This window comes from Rhincodon typus, chromosome 2 (genome assembly GCF_021869965.1).
Source record: "Rhincodon typus isolate 14 chromosome 2, sRhiTyp1.1, whole genome shotgun sequence".
In the NCBI taxonomy this organism is placed as follows: domain Eukaryota; kingdom Metazoa; phylum Chordata; class Chondrichthyes; order Orectolobiformes; family Rhincodontidae; genus Rhincodon; species Rhincodon typus.
In genome coordinates, this window is record NC_063333.1 from 39,053,048 (window position 1) to 39,073,027 (window position 19,980).

General features: G+C 40.2%; 1 protein-coding gene across 1 annotated transcript in view; it reads right to left on the minus strand.

Moving 5' to 3' along the window:
- The window catches only part of armc3 (armadillo repeat containing 3), a 149,603-nt gene that overhangs the window by 87,830 nt on the left and 41,793 nt on the right, over positions 1–19,980 (minus strand). Inside the window, exons 6-7 of the mRNA XM_048606892.1 lie at positions 14,798–14,973; positions 5,053–5,247 (exon numbers count right to left, since the gene is read on the minus strand). Of these exons, the coding sequence (XP_048462849.1) occupies positions 5,053–5,247; positions 14,798–14,973 (371 nt within the window). The remainder of the gene's footprint in view (positions 1–5,052; positions 5,248–14,797; positions 14,974–19,980) is intronic.

Genomic DNA, 19,980 nt, shown 5'->3' on the forward strand with positions numbered 1-19,980 from the left:
TGCTGCGTACAGTTCTGGTCGCCACATTACCAAAAGGATGTGGATGCTTTGGAGAGGGTGCAGAGGAGGTTCACCAGGATGTTGCCTGGTATGGAGGGCGCTAGCTATGAAGAGAGGTTGAGTAGATTAGGATTATTTACATTAGAAAGACGGAGGTTGAGGGGGGACCTGATTGAGGTCTACAAAATCATGAGACGTATAGACAGGGTGGATAGCAAGAAGCTTTTTCCCAGAGTGGGGGTCTCAATTACTAGGGGTCATGATTTCAAGGTCAGAGGGGAAAAGTTGAAGGGAGATACGCGTGGAAAGTTCTTTATGCAGAGGGTGGTGGGTGCCTGGAATGCGCTGCCAGTGGAGGTGGTAGAGGCGGGCACAATAGCGTCATTTAAGATGTATCTAGACAGATACATGAATGGGCAGGGAGCAGAGGGATACAGATCCTTGGAAAATAGGCGACAGGTTTAGGTAGAGGATCTGGATCGGCGCAGGCTTGGAGGGCCGAAGGGGCTGTTCCTGTGCTGTAATTTTCTTTGTTTTTTGTTCTTTGTTCTTTGACACAGGAGCAGAAATTTGGCCATTCAGCCCATCGAGTCTGCTCTGCCATTCAATCATGGCTGATAAGTTCCTCAACCCAATTCTCCCACATTCTCCCTGTAACCCTTGATCCCCTTGATAATCAAGAACTTATCCAGCTCAGTCTTAAATGTACTCAATGACCTGGCCTCCACAGCCTTCTGTGGCAGTGAATTCCATAGATTCCTCACGCTCTGGCTGAAGAAGTTTCTCCTTAACTCTGTTCTAAAAGGTTTTCCCTTTACTCTAAGGCTGTGCCTCGGGTCCTAGACTTTCCTACCAATGGAAGCATCTTCCCAACATCCACTCTGTCCAGGACATTCAGTATTCTGGAACTTCAATTAGATCCCCCCTCATCCTTCTAAATTCCAATGAGTATAGTCCCAGAGTCCTCAAACGTTCTTCATACGTTAAGCTTTCCATTCCTGGGACCATTCTCGTGAACGTCCTCTGAACCGCTCCAGGGCCAGTACATCCTTCCTGAGATATGGGGCCCAAAACTGCACACAATACTCCAAATGTGGCCTGACCAGAGTCTTATAAAGCCTCAGTAGTACATCCCAACTTTTATATTCAAGTCCTCTCAAAATAAATGCCAACATTGCATTTGCCTTCCTGACTACTGACTCAACCTGCAGGTTTACCTTGAGAGAATCCTGGACTAGAACTCCCAAGACTCTTTGCACTTCAGATTTCTGAATTTTCTCCCCATTTAGAAAACAGTCCATACTTTTATTCTTCTTACCAACGTGCATGACCTCACACTTTCCCACGTTGTACTCCATCTGCCACTTATTTGCCCACTCTCCTAACCTGTCCAAATCCTTCTGCAGCCTTGCCACCTCCTCAATACTACCTGTCCCTCCATCTATCTTTGTATCGCCTGCAAACTTAGCCAGAATGCCCACGGTTCCTTCATCTAGATCATTAATGTACAAAGTGAAAAGTTGTGGTCCCAGCACTGACCCTTGCAGAACACCACTTGTCACCGGCTGCCATCCTGAGAAAGACCCCTTTATCCTCACTCTGTGCTTTCTGCCAGACAGCCAATCTTCTATCCATGCTAGCACCTTGCCTCTATCACCGTGGGCCCTTATCTTACTCAGCAGCCTCCTGTGCGGTACCTTGTCAAAGGCCTTCTTGAAGTTCAGGTAGATAACATCCATTGGCTGTCCTTGGTCTACCCTGCTGATTACTTCCTCAAAGAATTCTAGCAGATTTGTCAGGCATGACCTCCCCATGATGAAACCATGCTGAGTTTGCCCTACTTTACCATACACTCCAAATATTCGGAAATCTCATCCTTTGCAATGGACTCCAAAATCTTACCCAAGACCGAGGTTAGGCTAATCGGTCTATAATTTTCAGTTACTTCCTTTTTAAACAGGAGTGTCACGTTAGTGATTTTCTAGTCCTCTGGGACTCTCCCTGAATCTAGCGATTCCTGAAAGATCACCACTAACGCTTCCACTATCTCTTCAGCTATCTCCTTTAGAACTCTGGGGTGTAGTCCATCTGGTCTAGGTGATTTATCCACCTTCAGGCCAATCAGTTTTACTAGCACCTTTTCCTTGATGATGGTCACCATACTCAGCTCTGCCCCCTGACTCTCTTGAATTTTTGGGAGATTACTCATGTCTTCCACCATGAAGACTGACGCGAAGTAATTATTGAGTTCCTCAGCCATTTCCTTGTTCCCCACTACCATCTCTCCACCGTCATTTTCCAGTAGTCCAGTGTCCACTTTGACCTCTCTTTTGCCCTTTGTATATCTAAAGAAACTCCTACAGTCTTCATTTATATTACTGGCTAGCTTACCCTCATATTTAATCTTCTGCCTCCTTATTTCTTTTTTTGTTGCACTCTGTTGGTCTTTGTTAGCTTCCCAGTTCTCTGATTTCCCACTGCCCTTCACCAGATTATATGCTTTCTCTTTTGCTTTCATGCTATCCCTGACTTTCTCAGTTAGCCACGGTTGCTTCATCCTCCCTGTACCATGCTTGTTTTTCCTAGGGATGAATTTCTGCTGCGTCTCCTGAATTACTCCCAGAAACTCCTTCCATTGCTGTTCCACAGTCTTTCCTGGTAGCTCCTCTTCCAGTCAATTCTGCCCAGCTCCTCCCTCATACCTCTGTAGTCACCTCTATTCAGCTGTAATACCGTTACCTCTGATTCTATCTTCTCCCTCTCAAATTGCAGAGTAAATTCTATCATCTTATGATCACTGCCTCCTAAGGGTTCCTTTACCTTAAGCTCCCTTATCAAGTCTGCCTCATTGCACAACACTAAATCCAGTATTCTAGGCCCGAAACGTCCCTCCACCCCACTAAATCCAGTATTGCCTGTTTCCTTGTGGGCTCCAAAAAAGCTGCTCCAAAAAGCCATCTCATCGACATTCCACAAACTCCTTTTCCTGCAATCCACTACCAACATGATTTTCCCAGTCCACCTGCATATTGAAATCCCCCATGATCACTGTGACTTTGCCTTTCTTACACATCTTTTCTATCTCCTGGTGTATCTTGCGCCCCAGCTCCTGACTACTGTTTGGAGTTGTGTACACAACTCTAACTATGGTTTTTTTACCTTTGCGGTTTCTCAATTCTACCCACACAGATTCTACACCATCTGACCCTACTTTGTTTCTTCCTTTTGATTTAATTTCATTTCTCATTAATAAGGCAACCCCACCCCCCTCGGCCCACCTGCCTATTTTTTCGATAGGATGTATATCCTTGGATATGCAGTTCCCAATACTGATCCCCTTGCAGCCACGTCTCCGTGATGCCTACCACGTCATACCTGCTAGTTTCAATCTGCGCCACAAGCTCATTTACCTTATTCCTTATACTGCGTGCATTCAGATATAACACCTTCAGTCCTGTATTAACCCTCCCTCTTCTCATTTTCATTTGTTTTTCCAGTGTTTGATTGCTAGCCCTTTCCAAACACTCTGTCCTATTTGTATCTGTGCTGGAGACTTTAATAACCTCTCCTGAGTTCTCCTTCCCTGTCATTTCTTTCATATTTTTCCACGTAGTTGAATCCACCACTACAGATGTTAACCTGCTGCTTTGTTTCCCACTGGGGCAAATTTCACTATTCCCTTCCCCCCCACTTTCTAGTTTGAAGTCCTGTTGATCAGCCTATTTATCCTTTTCACTAGAACATTGGTCCCAGCTCGATTCAGGTAGAGACCGTCCCAACGGTACAGATCCCTCCTGTTCCAATACTGATGCCAGTGCCCCATGAAAAGGAATCCCTCTTTCCCGCACCACTCTTTTAGCCATGTGTTTACCTCCCTTATTCTCATGTCCCTTATGCCAATTAGCACGTGGCTCGGGCAGTAATCCGGAGATTATAACCCTTGAGGACCTGCTCTTTAATTTGGTTCCTAGCTCTTGACAATCTCTAAACGGGTCCTCTTTCCTAGTCTTGCCTATGTTGTTTGTTCCGGCATGGACCACAACATCTGGATCCTCCCCCTCCCGTTCCAATATCCTTTCAAGCCGGTCGGAGATATCCTTTACCCTGGCACCAGGCAGGCAACACACCATGCGGGACTCTCAATCCTGCTTACAAAGGATACTATCTATCCCCCTAATTATAGAATCCCCTACAACTACCACGTGTCTTTTTGCTCCCCCTTTTGAATGGCCTCCCGTACTATGGTGCAGTGGTCAGTTGGCCTGCAGCCCTTTCCCTCATCCACACAGGGAGCAAGTACCTTGTACCTGTTGGACAAGGTCAAGAGCTGAGGCTCCTCTGTTCCTGACTGCAGGATCCCTCTACCTGCTTCACTTATTTTGCTGGCCCTTGCAAACTGATTTTCCTTGGAAATCTAAGAAAATTAAATGGATTTTTGATTTGATTCAATTGTTTACAAAAAAAAGAAGTTAAGCCAGCACACTTCAAGTTAACCTCGCATTGCTAAATGACTTTCAAATGTGGTGTTGAAATAGCACTACCATTTCCAACAATGGAAAGTGAATCAAAATGAACATATTGTTTTGTTTGAGTAGGAGAAGGAAAACTTTTTGGAAAATAATTTTGAACCAACAGTAATTGGTAAGACATATAAAGGATATATAACTGTTAACTGTATAGGACACGTATATCATACATATATACTGTATAGGACATAGATATAATTGATATTGATGCTATATAACAAAGTATACTAATTTCAATGGCATTTAATATTGTATCACAAACAGAAATTGCTGGAGAAACTCAGCAACTCTGGCAGCATCTGTGGAAAGAAAATAGAGTCAACATTTTGGGTCCAGCAACCCTTCTTCAGGATACTGTATATATTAATATTGGCATATTGTTCATTATGGTAATGTCTACGAAATGATTTCCAAGTTGAACAAGAAAGAACTGAGACTACTTTCATTCATGAATCATGTGGTTAATAGTTGGATCAAACACTGAATACATTTATGAAGACACTATTTACTGTATAGATTTTATTACCGGTGTATCAAGAACCTGCAGAAGTGTTTCATGACCTTCATTCTGAAACAGTGCCTTTCTGCTCCCTGCATCACTGGAGACGGTTATTAGGGTTTGCAGTGCCAATTGTTGGATGACAGGATATTCAGAGTTTAGTAAGTTCAGCACAGGATAAATTCCATTCATTTTATTAAGGGCAACACGACACACATAATCCTAGAAAAAGTATTGAAGAGGAAAGTTATCTCCATAACTTTAAATAATTATTGAATACAAGTTTTTTTAAAATCTATGAATTTGATTCTGTTAAAATCTAATTACCTCTATATTGTGTAATTCTTCATACCATGAGATCAAAGGACTTGGAGCAAAGATAGGTCACTCATCTCATCAAGTCTGCTCTGCCATTCAATAAGATCATGGCTGATCTAATCCTCAACTCCACTTTCCTGCCATTCCCCCATATGCCTGGATTCCCTTACTGATTAAAAATCTGAGCTTTGACATCTCTCTCTGGTAAACAATTCTACAGATTCACTACCCTCTGACCCTCTGGAGAAGAAATTCTTCCTCATCTCTGTCTTCACTGGGTGACCCTTTACTCTGACCTTGTTGTTCTCTGGTCCTAGACTCTCCCACAAGGGGAAACAATCTCTTCACATCTATCCAGTGAAGTCCCTTAAGATCTTTTATGTTTCAACAAGCTCACCTTTCCTTCTTCTAAACTCCGATGAGTATAGGCCCAACCTACTCAAACCCTCCCCATAAGAAAATCTCTCTATATTTAGGATCAACCTACGTGAACCTTCTCTGGATGGACTTCAATGTCAATATGTCTTTCCTTAGAAACGGAGATCAGAACAGTTCGTGGCATTCTGGCTGTGGTTTGACTAATGCTTTGTGTAGTTTGAGGAAGACTTCCCTATTTTTGTACTCTATTTCCTTTGAAATAAAATCCAACATTTAATTTCCCTTCCCTATTATACAGTGAACATGTATGCTAACTTTTTGTGAGTTATGCACGAGGATTCCCAAATCCCTCTATGCTGTCATTCTCAATTAAAATAAAATTCAAGTTTTCTGTTCTTCCTGCCAACGTGGACAACCTCACATTGTCTCAGATTATATTCCATCTGCCAAGTTTTTGCCTATTCACTTACCCTGTTTGTATCCCTCTGTACACTCTGTCATCCTCTCTATTTGTCTTGCCACTTATATTGGTGTCATCTGCAAACTTGATGATAGTGCATTCACTTCCCTTGTCCAAATCATTCATATATCTTGGAAATAATTATGGATCCCTAGCACTGTTCCATGTGGCACTCCACTAGTTAATGTTGTCATCTTAAAATCGCCTCCAAATGCCAACTTTCTGTTTTCTATTAGCTATCTAATCCTCTAACCACGTAGTGGGGTTGGTTAGCTCAGTTGTCTGGACAGCTGGTTTGCCATGCAGAGCAACACCAATAACTCAGGTTCAAACTTACACTGGCTGAAGGTACCATGAAGGTCTACCTTCTCAACTTCTCTGGAGCATGAGGACCCGCAGGTTAAACTCACCACTGGTCATCACTCTCTCATGAGACAGCAGTCCAATGGTCCTCTGTGACTATGGCAACTTCACCTTTTACCTCAACCGATCCGTGCTAATCTACTGTCCCTAAAACCATATGCTACCACAAGTAGCCTTTTGTGCGGAACCTCATTATTGCCTTATAGAGTCATAGAGATGTACAGCAAGAAACTGACCCTTCGGTCCAACTCGTCCATGATCTTGAAGCAGCCCTTCTGGAAATCTAAATATATTATGTCTCATGGTTCCCCTTTTTGCATCCTGCTTGTTAACTCCATTTTCCTTCATAAGCCATGCTGTTTCTTTTTGGTTATATTATGCCTTTATAAGTGCACTACTATTACATCCATTATAACAGGCTCTAACATTTTCCCAGTGAGAGATATTAAATTAATTGGCCTGTCGTCACTTGTTTTTGTCTCCTTCCTTTTTATAATAAGGATGTCAGATTGGCAGTGTTCAAATTCTGAGGGACTTTTCTAGAATCTAAGAATTTTTGGACAATTGGTCCACTATCTCTGTAGATATTTCCTTTGTATCCTAGGATACAACGCATCAGGTCAGGGGAGTCATTGGCCTTTAGTCTCATTAGTTTCCCTAGAACCTTTTCTCTAGTGATAGTTATTGCATTTATTTCCTACTCAAGTTTTGCCTCTTAATTTTGTATTTTTTGGAATGTTATTAGTGTCCTCTCATGTGAAGACTGACACCAAGTAATTATTCAACACATCTGCCATTTCCTGGTTCCCCAATATTATTTCCCTAGCTTCATGTTCTGTCCACCATCTACAAGGCACAAATCAGGAATGTGGCATAACATTCTCCACTTATCAGGATGAGTGCAGCTTTAACAACACTCAATAGCTTGATACCATCATACACAAAGTAGCTCACTTTACTGGCACCATATCCACTCGCTCCACCATCTACAAGATGCATTGAAGAACTTCTCCAGGGCTCATTAGGTAGCACCTTCCAAACACTTGACTATAGTCATCTAGTAGGCGAAGGGCAGCAGATACAGACGAACACCACCAACTCCAAGTTTCCCTCCAAGCCTCACACCATGTTGTCTTGGAAATTCTTTTTGTATCATTGAGTCAAGATTCTGAAGCACCCTTCCTAAAAGTCTTTGGGTCTGCCTTGAGCAAACTGACTGCAACAATTCAAGAAGGCAGCTCACTACCACCTTCTTAAGAACATCTAGAGATTGGGAATAAATTGTGGCCCAGCCAGTGATGCCCACATCCCATGAATGAATAAAAGATGGAATTGATGTTCACTTTGGCCTCATTCTTCCTTTTCATATACTTAAAGAAGATCATACTGACTGTTTTTATATGTTTGCTGGTTTACCCACACAGATTGCTTTCTCCTTTTATGTTCTTTTGGTCATCTTTTATTGTCTTTTAAAATTTACCTAATCCTCTAGTATACCACTAATCTTTACCGCATTGTATGTTTCTTCTTTCAATTTGATACTATCCTTAACTTCTTTGGTTAACCGGGGTGCACTTATCCCCTTCCTAAAATCGTCTTTCCTTACAGGGATACAACTTTGCTGTGCGTCATTAACTATTTTCTTAAATGACTGCTGTTGTTCATCAACTGTCGTTTCTGCTAAACTCCTTTCCAAGCTCACTGCAGCCAACTTTATCCTCGTTCCTTTGTAATAACTCTTATTTAAGTTTTGGACAGTTGTTTCTGACCGAAGTTCCTTGCTCTCTAGCTGAATGTTAAATTGTATCATATTATGGTTGTTATTTCCAAGGGTATATTTACTCTGAGATCATTTATTAAACCTATCTTATTACACATCACCAGATCCAAAATAGCCTGATCCCTAGTTGTATCTACACTGTATTGTTTTAGGAAATCGTCCCAACTACACTCTATGGATTCTTCCTCATGACTACCTCTGCCAATTTGATTTTCCTAATCTACACGAAGCTTAAAGTCACCCATGATTAATGTACTATATTTTTGACATGCCCTCATTACCTTCTGATTTATTTATTATTCCTATCAGTGTATGCTTCCCTTCATTTTTTCATACCTCTACTCATATTAATTCTGTATCTTCTTATCCAAGATCAGCTTTTGCTAACATACTTACTCTGTCTCATATTTACAAAACTGCCACTGTCCTTTTCTACCTGCTTCTCAGTTTGAAATGTCATGTAGTCCTAAATGTTGTGCCCACAGCTTTGATCGCCTGCCAACTATGTCTCCATAATAGTTATAAGATCATTACCATTAAACTATACCTGTGTCATTAATTCATTTGTTTTTTTTCCAATCACTACACACATTTAAGTAAAGAGCAATTAATTTTGCCTTTTTATCATTTCTTCCACCTCTGAACCTATTTCTTGCTTTTCAAAAAAAAATCTTTGGTATACTTTGTCTCTTCCTGTGCCACACTGAGTATCATTATTCACATAGCTGTTCTGCAATGTTGTCATATCCTTTTGCTTTGCCAGCCTACAAATTCCCTCAGTAGAATCATCCCCACCCACTCCCACCAATTAGTTTAACACCCTCTCAACAGGTTTAGTTATTCGACTCACCAGAACACTTGCCCCAGTATGGTTCAAATGAAGTCCATCCCACCAAACAGCTTCCTTTTGCTCCGTGCAGGTGACAGTGTCCCATAAACTGAAATTCATTCCTCCCACATGATTCTTTGTGCCACAAATTTAACTCCTTGAATTATTTACCTTATGCCAGCTTGTTCATTACTCAGAGAGTAATCCTGAGATCATTACCTTAGAGATTCTGTATTTAAATTTAGCTTCTTTCTGTTCAAATTCTTTCAGCAGAACCTCATTTTATCAATGTCATTAATAGTAACATAAATATCGGCAACTAAAACCCTCCCTTCCCACTCCAAGTTGTTCTTCACCCTGAAGAAGATGTTTTTAACCCTGACACAGGGCAGGCAACACAGCCTTCAAGACACATGCTCATAATTGCACAAAAAAAATTAATCTTCCTAACTGCTGGCCCTAACACTGGCTACATTCCTATTACCTCACCACACTTCAATAGCTTCCTGTACCACGGTGCAGGGGTCAGTCTGCTCATCCACCCTGCAGTCCCTGCTCTCATCCACACAGATTGCAAGAACTTCATTTACGTTGGGCAATTGCAAAGGCCGCATCAACTTTAAAGCTAAGTCATCGATCCCCAGAACTGCCTCACCTGCAGTCATATGGTCCTGTCTCCGGTCACAGATCAAATCTGAATTACCTAATCCGAGGAGTGTGACAAGTTCCAGGAATAAAGTATTCGGGTAGCTTTCCCTATCCCTGAGGTGGCTTAGCTGCAGCTCAGACTCCAGTTCAACTTGGATTCAAATTTACTTGAGCTGCAAACACTTGCCACAGATATGTTCATTCTGGATTAACCTGATGTTCAGCAGCTCCCACATGCTACAGCAACAGCACATTATCTGACTTGCTGTCTCCATAATAATTTACTTTTAAATAATCTTTCTTGTATCCCTGCTCTGTACACTTGAAAACTCTCACGCTGTTTACGCTTCATTGTAATTATTTTTTTCATTTACAACTACACTTTTATTTTCCAACTATTCAACATTTATACATTTTTCTTTATCCTTTCATGCCACATGGACATTTCTGGAAAGGCCAGCATTTGTTGTCCTTAAACTGAAAGACTTTCCAGGTGAATACAGAGAGCAGTTAAGAGACAAGCATGCTGCTTTTGGACTGGAGTCACAAGTAGGCCAAACCTGGTGATTTCTCTCCCTAAAAGACATTGATGAACCTGAAGCAAAAGCAAAAATTACTGGTGAAACTCAGCAGGTCTCTCAGCATCTGTGAGAAGAAAGCAAAGCCAGCTTTTCGAGTCCAGTGACTTCTGATGAAGTATTGATGAAGTCACATGGCTAACAATCTCCTTGACTCTTTGTCCATGAAAGTTGGCATTGGCAAACTACATCAGTATGTGGGATACACAAGCATAAGTTTAGATGAGTCAGAGGTATACTTCATTGAAACGTATCAGATGCTGACAGGACTTGAATGGATGGATGTTGAAATGATGTATCCTCTTGTGAGAGAATCTAAAACAAGTTTAAAATTAAGGGGGCGTCCATTTAAAATAGAGATGAGCAAACATTTTTTTTCTCAGAGGCTGGAGAGTCTTTGAAATTCCCTTCCTGAAAAAGCAGTGGATGCCAGAATCTTTAAACACGTTTAAGACAGAGGTAGGTAGATTCTTGATTACCAAGGGGATGAAAGATTGTTGTGGATATGCAGGAATGTGCAGTTGATGCTAAAATCAGATCAGCCATGATTTTATCGAATGGATGAGCATGCCCAAAGGGCCAAGTGGATGGAGAAAACCCTCCTGAAGAATGATTTAGCTGGAGAGTAAACAACAGCTTTTTCTATAATCATAGGATGTGCGAATGAGGCTAATGAGATGGAACAGTTGCAAGAGCAGCTTCCAGGTATTTATCCACTGTGTGTAGCGACCAGACCAACAGATAAACAAAGTTAATTAGCAGAGACACATTGATACTGCAAGCAGATGTTAGGGTAGTCCAAACTCTATTTAAGAATGAGGATGATTCAAACGAAGTTTTTGGCATGTCTTCATTAATTGAAACTCAGAAAGCAAATGCAAAGTTAAATAAGTTGCTACACACAGCTCACAATAAAGCTGAGGCTAATGGAGTTCCAAAGTGTTATTATATTAACGCAAAGTTCTGTGAGGAAGTGTAGACACCTTCACAGATCTGCAGATGAAGAATGGACGGTGTTCATCAAATTGTGGCACTGCTCAGAAATCATAACGAAACATTACCAGTAAAACATGAAATTCCTACAGCAGAACAAAAAAAACAGAAGACACAAGCATCGTTATACAGGTATTTTACATGTCCAAGACATCATAAAGACATTGCATAGTTCTGTAAATTGTGTCATACACATCAAATAGTAGGAAAACCTCAACATGCAACAAATCAGAATCTTTAATACGTATACCACTTTTCTGAAGAACCACTTAATTGGGTTACAGTAGATTCTATAGGATCATTACCAAAAACAACAACAGGACATTAGTATATCTTTAGAATTATGGATATGATAATACAATTTCCAGGTGCTACTCTTTTAAGGACCATTACAGCTAAGGCAGAAATAGAAACGTTACCTCATCTTTGTTTCCTCACTACGGACTACCAATTGACATACAATCTGATCAGGGTACGACATTAAAGTCTAAAGCTTTCCAGGTTATCATCAGTAATTTGGATATAAAACAAATAAAGTCAACAGTGTATCATCTCAAAATATGGGGAGCTTTGGATAGATACCGTCACACTCTCAAAATCATGATTAAGGCATGAAATCATGAATACCCACAGGATTGGGTTAAAGGATTAGACTTCATACTACTTAATTCCAGAGATTCCCCAAATAAATCTACCGTATTTAGTCTATTTTAATTAATTTATGGTCACGAGATCAGAGGTCCATTAAAATAGATTAAGGAGAAGTTTTTGAACCAAGAAGAAAAATCACCACTATTGGATTACGTGGCCACATTTCTAGAAAGACTCACAGGACCACGTAGGATTTGAGAAGTAAAAATGTAATAAACGGCACATAAACATTCTATAACTTGAACTTTTCAAGTAAGAGATGAAGCATTGGTATCACTGCAGTTGCAAAGTAAACCCCCAAAAGCAAAATTCAGTGGTCCATATAAGGTAGTTAAGAAGATCAGAAAGGTGACTTACCTAATAGATATTTCTGATCATAGGAAGAAGAATAGGCTATTTCACATAAACATGTTGAGCCCATTTCATCGCTGGGAAGAGGATAAGGAGGAACAAGTATTTCAGGAGTTAAGAGTAGTGGATGCTGACAGAGACAATAAGAGTGAGTTGGAAGGAGAGTTAGGCAGTTCTTAAAGTGAACTTCCTACAATTTGATAAGCCAACACAGATATACTGGGACAATTAGACATTGTGTTCTGATATTTAGAGGAAAGGTAACGGGAGCATTTTCCATAGTCCTGAGACAAGAGCACTTTGACTAAGTACACCCTTCCATTTCCTATTCACTGACAATCCCATGACATTTATCACAATCTGACTCGGTTCATTCCAAACGAATAGGTCTTGATCCACTTTGCTATAAAGACAAAGATCAAGAGCAAACTCAAACCAAAAAAACCTTAGCAAACAGATTTTTTTAGCAATGACAAGAAAGTGACTGATCACTCTCTATTGCCTATTGTTGCTAGTTTTCTCATGTGACCTTGCAGGACAAACTCTGGGCCTAAGCTTTAGACTGATGTAGTCTGGGCTAGCTGTTTGTGTGGCCCCGGCAAGGGCTGCTACAGAGGACCTGGATGCAGATGCGGAGATGAATTCTTCTGTCTCTAATGGTAGCCTGTTGTCTTATATTGCATGGGCACTCTTGCAATAACTAGTCGTGTTAATGCTAGCCTTGAGAGGTGTTTGCAGAGTTATATAATAAAAAGTTGATGGTCTTTGCGTGAGATGCAAGTTATTAATTCATAACACCATTCCCCTGCATTTTTGCCAATCTTGCAATTATTTTCTTTTCATGTAATGATCCAATTCACTTTGAATGTCACAATTGAAACAGCCTCCTAAGCACGTTCAGGCAACTCATTTCTGCAACCACATTGCTTAAAAGGGTTTTTCCTCATGTTGCTATTCCTTCTTTTGTCAATCACCTTAAATCTCTGCCCTACGTTCTCTATCCTTCCATCAATAGAAACAGTTACTCCCTATCCACTATTCCTTGTTATGTGGGAAGGGAAACTGTGAATTTGTGAGAAGCCTCCAATTTGCACCGGGAGCTCAGTGCAGAAACACAGAACCCCACTCCCTTTCACTGGACATTAGCTTTCACAATAAAACCTACTGTGCTGCATAGAGATATAGAAAATAGGAGAAAGAGTAGGCCATTCAGCCCTTTGAGTCTGCTCCGCCATTCAATATGATCATGGCTGACATCCAACTCAGTATCCTGTACCTGCTTTCTCCCCATACTTTTTGATCACTTTAGGCCCATGATCTATATCTGACTGCTTCCTGAAAATATTCAATATTTTCACCTCAATCACATTCTATGGCAGAGAATTTCACAGGCTCACCACTCTCTGGGTGAAGAAATTTCTCCTCATCTCAGTCCTAAATGACCTATCCTATATCCTTAAACTGTGACCTTTGGTCTGTACTCCCCATTCATTGGAAACATCCTTCCTGCATTTACCCTGTTAGAATTTTATAGGTTTCTATGAAATCCCCCGCCCATATTCTTCTAAACTCGAGTGAATTTAGTCCTAACCCATTCAATCTCACATCTTACATCAGTCCTGCCAATCACAACAATCCCACCACACAACAATTTGCCTTCTATACCACTGGTGAAGGCAGGAAGAGGTCCTTAATTGGTCACTTAAGTGGCTCATTTGGGGTTTGGAGTTGGGAGGGTGAATGACTTTTTTCTACCTACCCTCCAACTGGTAAGATCGCATGACAGTGGGAAGACAATAGGCACTCCACAAACTCCCATACCTTAAAATAAAATCAAAGAACCATAGCTGCTGGAAATCAGAAACACAAACAGAAATTGCTGGGAAAACTCACCATGTCTGGCAGCACTTGTGGAAAGAAAGCAGTAATATTTTGGGTCTAGTGACCTTCTTCAGAAAGGTCTTCTTCAGATCTGAAGAAGGGTCACTGGACCAGAAACATTAACTCTGCTTTCACTTCACAGTTGCTGCCAGACTTGTTGGGTTTTCCCAGCAATTTCAGTTTTCATCACTGCCATACCTTGTTATTTCATGGCCCCACTTCCCTACCTCCCAAGTCAATCCCAGAGGACTCGTAAACTGAATAAATATGGATTGGTTTGTTTGGAATTTGATTTGGAGTCAAGGTTATGGGATAAAGCAGAAAAGTGAAGTTGATAATTAGATCAACCATGATCTCATTGAATGGTAAAGTAGATTTGATGGGCCGAATGCTCTATACCTGCTCCAATGGTTTATTTTTAAAAAATCATAATACCAATTCCCATGCATTCTAAACTTTTTTAAATGGTTTCACACATCAATTATATTTGTTGAATTAATACAGCACTAATTGAACCATTATTGAAGAAAAATAATTCTTACCTTGACTAAATTTGAAATACACTCAATGGAATTCTTTTGAACATCAGGGTCAGGGCTTGAAAGAAGTTGAATTAGTGGTCCCAGCCCACCTTTCTCATAAATTTCCACTTTACTCGTGAAATCAATAGATATGGAAGATAGGCACAGTGTAGCAAGTTCATGGACAACAACATCATCTACAGTGAGAGGATCAGAAAACAAAACAACGCAATAAACCAATACAATTTCTCCTTCTTTTTCTCTGTCACAATTTAAAATGTAACACTACTAATACATATTTATTTAACCTATTTTCTAATTAACCTGTTAAGAGAGATGTTATTACACACCCCTGGAGCAGATGGGACTTGAACCTGGGACTCGAGGCAGGGACACTATTACTGTGCCATGACAGCCCTCACACTACACATATGCAACAAAAACTCAAAGAATGGAATAAAATGGATCATTTTACTTCTTAATGGGTTCTTCTGACCTGGAATCAAAAATTAATAGGCAGTTTAATTGCCTTCTAGTTGAGCTGACGTGTTTAATGGAACTGAAATTCTCTGTTTTTGCTTTTTAGGCAACTTCACTATAAGTTTACCTACAAAAGTCTAAATCTAGCCACAAAACATCAGAATGATCCATACTTCATGCTGCACATTAGGAAGGCTACAAATCCATTTTTACTGCTTGTCCTATAAGTTTTTGCAATATCAAACCAAGCATGTACAGAGTTTTGTCAAATGCCAAAATAAATCAATGAGTAATTAACCTTAAGTAGTTGATGATTTATTTAGATAGTGTTAGTAAGTTGGTGTCAGTTTGGGTCCGTTATTATGCTTAAACTGCATTCAGCTACAAGATGTTTAGAGGATGCTAGGTGGACCTTGGAGCGCCAAGATGGCAACACTGGAGTCAAGTCAGTGTTGTAAACTGACTGATGTATAACGTTTCTGTTCTGCAAACTTCTTGCAATTGACAGCTGCATACATGTTTTATGGGACTGTAATACAGTAATTGTACCTATCTTTGAAGTGGATTTTTGATGCCTACATGTTGAATAAGATTCAAGGGTTAGTGGATAAAAGTTTCCTCTCCTGGTTATATTTGATTGACAGTTTTATGAGATTGTAAGAGCAATTCATTTCAAAGGCATGTCGAATGTCTGATTTTATGTTATTTAATGTGCAATTCAAAGACTTAATGGTGAGAGTATATAGCGCATGAGTTCTCTAGCTGGGTGAGTGTTAGTGGAGGATGCATGAATGATATAGAGGACACTTAGAACATTTAGGGAGGAACAGAGGGAGCTGAAGGCTTGAAGGACTAACAATCATATTGAGAATTGGGCCAATTTTTCAATGGACAGAAGTAGGCCATCTAACCAGCCTGAATGCGCAGTTGTCCACTTCTACTGCTATCTCAGGCTATTTTGAGAAGTGGCAGGCCAATCTCCAAATCTTGTCTACTTCCAAAAGATGAAAATAGACAAGAGACAGTGACAACCCACCTTAAAAATGCAAATCCAACCCCAATGTGTAGAGCAAGGTCTATTGAGGGAAATAGCATAGATGTAAGTAATTAAAAGCTAGAGAAGCATATGAGGCAGAAAGAAATACAAGGATATGCTGTTAGGTCAGATAAGGAGAGATGGGAAGAGATTCACGTGTAGCATAAATATTTATTTTGATAATTAGGGTTTTGTGGCCTGTTTCTTCATTGTAACTCCTGAGTGAGGAATTATAGCAATCATACATTAATCACTCAATTGGAGCAATGTTTTAATTCATATTCACATTTAATACAACATCCAAAGGGAAGCAAAAGTAGGGCAGCACCCTAGAGGAATATAGCTCAGAGGAGGAACTACCCATGACTTTAGGTATACATGCAGAGCTTGAGATTAAAATGCAAATTTCTGCCGATTCCGCAAATGTGAAAAAGAAACAGAACATACAATGTAATACTCAGCAGGTCAGACAGCATCTAGAGAGAAACAGTTAAAGTTTCACATTGATGATCCTTCAAGTTTTATATCAATGTGACTGTCTTTCAAATGCCCAAACTGCTACAATTTAGCAGATTCAAGCTGTAACATCAGATAGTGATTGCCAACTGCAGCCTCTGAGGAGAAGACCTGCTGCCTGCTAGACCTCATGACCATCATTACCAATGACTGTCAAAGGCCACTGCAACAATATTTTAGCTTTTGAAATCTTCTATAGATCTTAGAAAATCATATCCAGCAATCATAATCTTATGTCCATAATGGCAAAACAGAGCCAGCAAATTCAGAATGAATGGACACTCATGCTTGCATCTCTGGCTGACTTCTCACAGCAGCACTCAGAACACCAGATAAAACAGGAGTATTCATCAATCACTTTCACTTTACTAATATGCAGCTAGTGTGCAACCACAAAAAAAGTTATGCAGGTGCACAAAAAATTTGAGGGAACGTGTCAGCCATGATTGAATGACAGAGAAGACTTGATTGGCTGAATGGCCTATGTTTTGCTCTGATATATTACAGTCTTATTGAAGGCTGTCAAGATGCTTCTGTGTTTAGGAGCAGTTTAGGTTTCCTGTTTTCTTTGGATCAACAAGTAGATTTTAACAAAAAGCTGCTTGAAGACAAGGGATGCCCACTTCAAAGAGTATTGATGACACCTGTCAACAGCTGCTGAATGGTTTTCTTCTCTAACAGCCCAAAGGACTACATCTGCATCTATCTGAACAAAGCTTGGACAAAGTCTCCAATGCAGATCCTGCAGCACTACCATAAGTTGTTCTTGTTCATTTCTAAGGTAACATTGTCAGGCAAAAACCCTTCTGTCTAACTGGTCCTACTGAAGTGTGAATTCCTGAGCTGATGCATATTATGCATGAGTCCTATGATAGTGCAATATCAGAAGGATAAGGTCCTCTGACGAATTGTCATTTGTGACTTACAAAACTGCTGCTGCTTGTGTGAATGCCCTGTTAGAGATAAAACATATTAATTTGCAGTGGCAAGGTAAACTATTTTGCAGATAATCATTAAAATGACCATATTTCACTTCCTGTTAAAATTAAGTCAACATGACTGTCTACTGTGTGGATTTTTAATTGCACTACCAGATAGCTGGACGTATGCATCTCCAAAGTCAGGAACTGTGTAACTCCACTGATCTCCAGCAGCTCCACATTTGACGCTGTCAGCTGGGAAATCTGTGAAGAGCTACCTCATGCTCGCTCCCTCTCTCTAATGTTTCATACTTTCTTCTCCTGCAACTATGGAAAGAACAGTCTAATGAGTGACTGCAATGCTATATGTTCATCTAGTGGATGCGAAGCTTTTGCTGAGGGTGACTATCAGGGATAAGAATCAAATTTAATAAAGATCAGGATGAATGGTATGCTGACGGACAAATGGGGACGTACTAGTGCATAGAAAAAGAAGAGTGGTCTTACTTATAGGGTAAGTGGGTGTGAGTAGTGATGTGTTAAGAGTAGCCAGAGTGAGGGGGTGAGGTGAGACATACAGAAGCATGTGGGAAAATACACAACAACATTTTATCTCTTGACCTGGTTACGTCCTTATAGCACTGTCTGCACTGACTCCACAAGCATCACACTACATTCTTTACCTTCCTGGGATACCCACATCCATAACTTTTCGGTATCAGCTGTCAGTTTCTTTCTCCCTTTTCTGATGAAGAGCATTAAGTAACTACTGAAGTAGTTACTGTGGTGAAGTAACTCTTAGCTGGCCCCAGAGGCCAATCAAGTAAGGCATTGGCGAATTGCAATGCAACATTGGCTCATCCGGAATCCAAATTTTAACTTTTCACATCTGCTGATTCAATCTTTGAAATTCTCTCTCTATCTCGAGCCTTTGAAATTCACTAAGGATCTCTGGTCAGTACCTCATGTCCCATGACCACAACCATCTAGAAGGACAAGGGGCGGGTAGATATATGAGGACACCATCAGATCCAAGTTCCCCACCACCCTGATTTGGAAATTTTTCATCATTCCTTCAGTGTCACTGGATCAAAATTCTGCAGCACCCTTCCTAACACACTGTTGGTCTACCTACAGCACATGGACTAGAGCGGTTCAAGAAAGTAACTCACCACCACCTTCTCAAGGTCAGCTGGGGATGAGCAATGAATTCTGGCCCAGCCAGTGACACCCACATTCCATGAATGAATTAAAAAATAACTGGAGTTAAGATCACTTCATTCAGGTGCTCATCACGCCTGCTCTAGTTAACGGAATACCTAATAAGTGCTAATGACCTGGCTGACATAAAAAGTATCTGACTGGTATGCTAAACTTCCTTCTGGGCTTCCCACACAATACCAGATGCATTTCCAACACATGTTCCAAGTTAATATTGAGGTCTATGTAACTAATTAATTATACATTTTGGTACACTTAGGAAAATACATCAATTTAGATTCATTATATTAATTTGTTTGAAAGAATTGCTAATTTAATACAAGTTTTAGTAAAAATGTCTTTATTCCAATGATCATAAATAATTGGAATAGTATGAGAAAATACACTCTACATATACTGTGTAATATATAAAAAATACACTGCCGGCAGGATTTGAGAAAATATTAGGGAGTTCAACATAAATCGGAAGGGAAAATTGACATATTAAAAGAAAAGAAGGGTAAGCATTCATCATCATTGATTCTTCCTCATGTTCTTGTGTGCCATTCCAGTCTACACAGCATTACTAACTGGAAAGAAAGACTGCATAAGGGATCCATATACGTAAAAATATTTTATTGTAAAAAGTACAACTTTAGAGGATAACAATGGTAAACATTTGACTGTAACTCATTGTAAAGCATTAAACAACATTAAGATAGGCCATATAGGATTGAGATGAGGAGAACCTTCTTCGCTCAAAGAGTGGCAAAATTCTCTTCCACATAAGGCTGTGGAGACAAGTCACTGAATATAGTTAAAAAAGAAATAAATGGGAGACACTAAAAATATAAAAGGATATGTGTAGACAGCAGGAGTAGGGCGTTGAGATAGAGGATCAGCCATGATCATATTGAATGGCACAGCAGACTCAATGAACCAAATAGTCCATTCCTGCTTCAGAGATAGTAGGAACTACAGATGCTGGAGAATCTGAGATAACAAGGTGCAGAGCTGGATGAACACAGCAGGCCAAGCAGCATCAGAGGAGC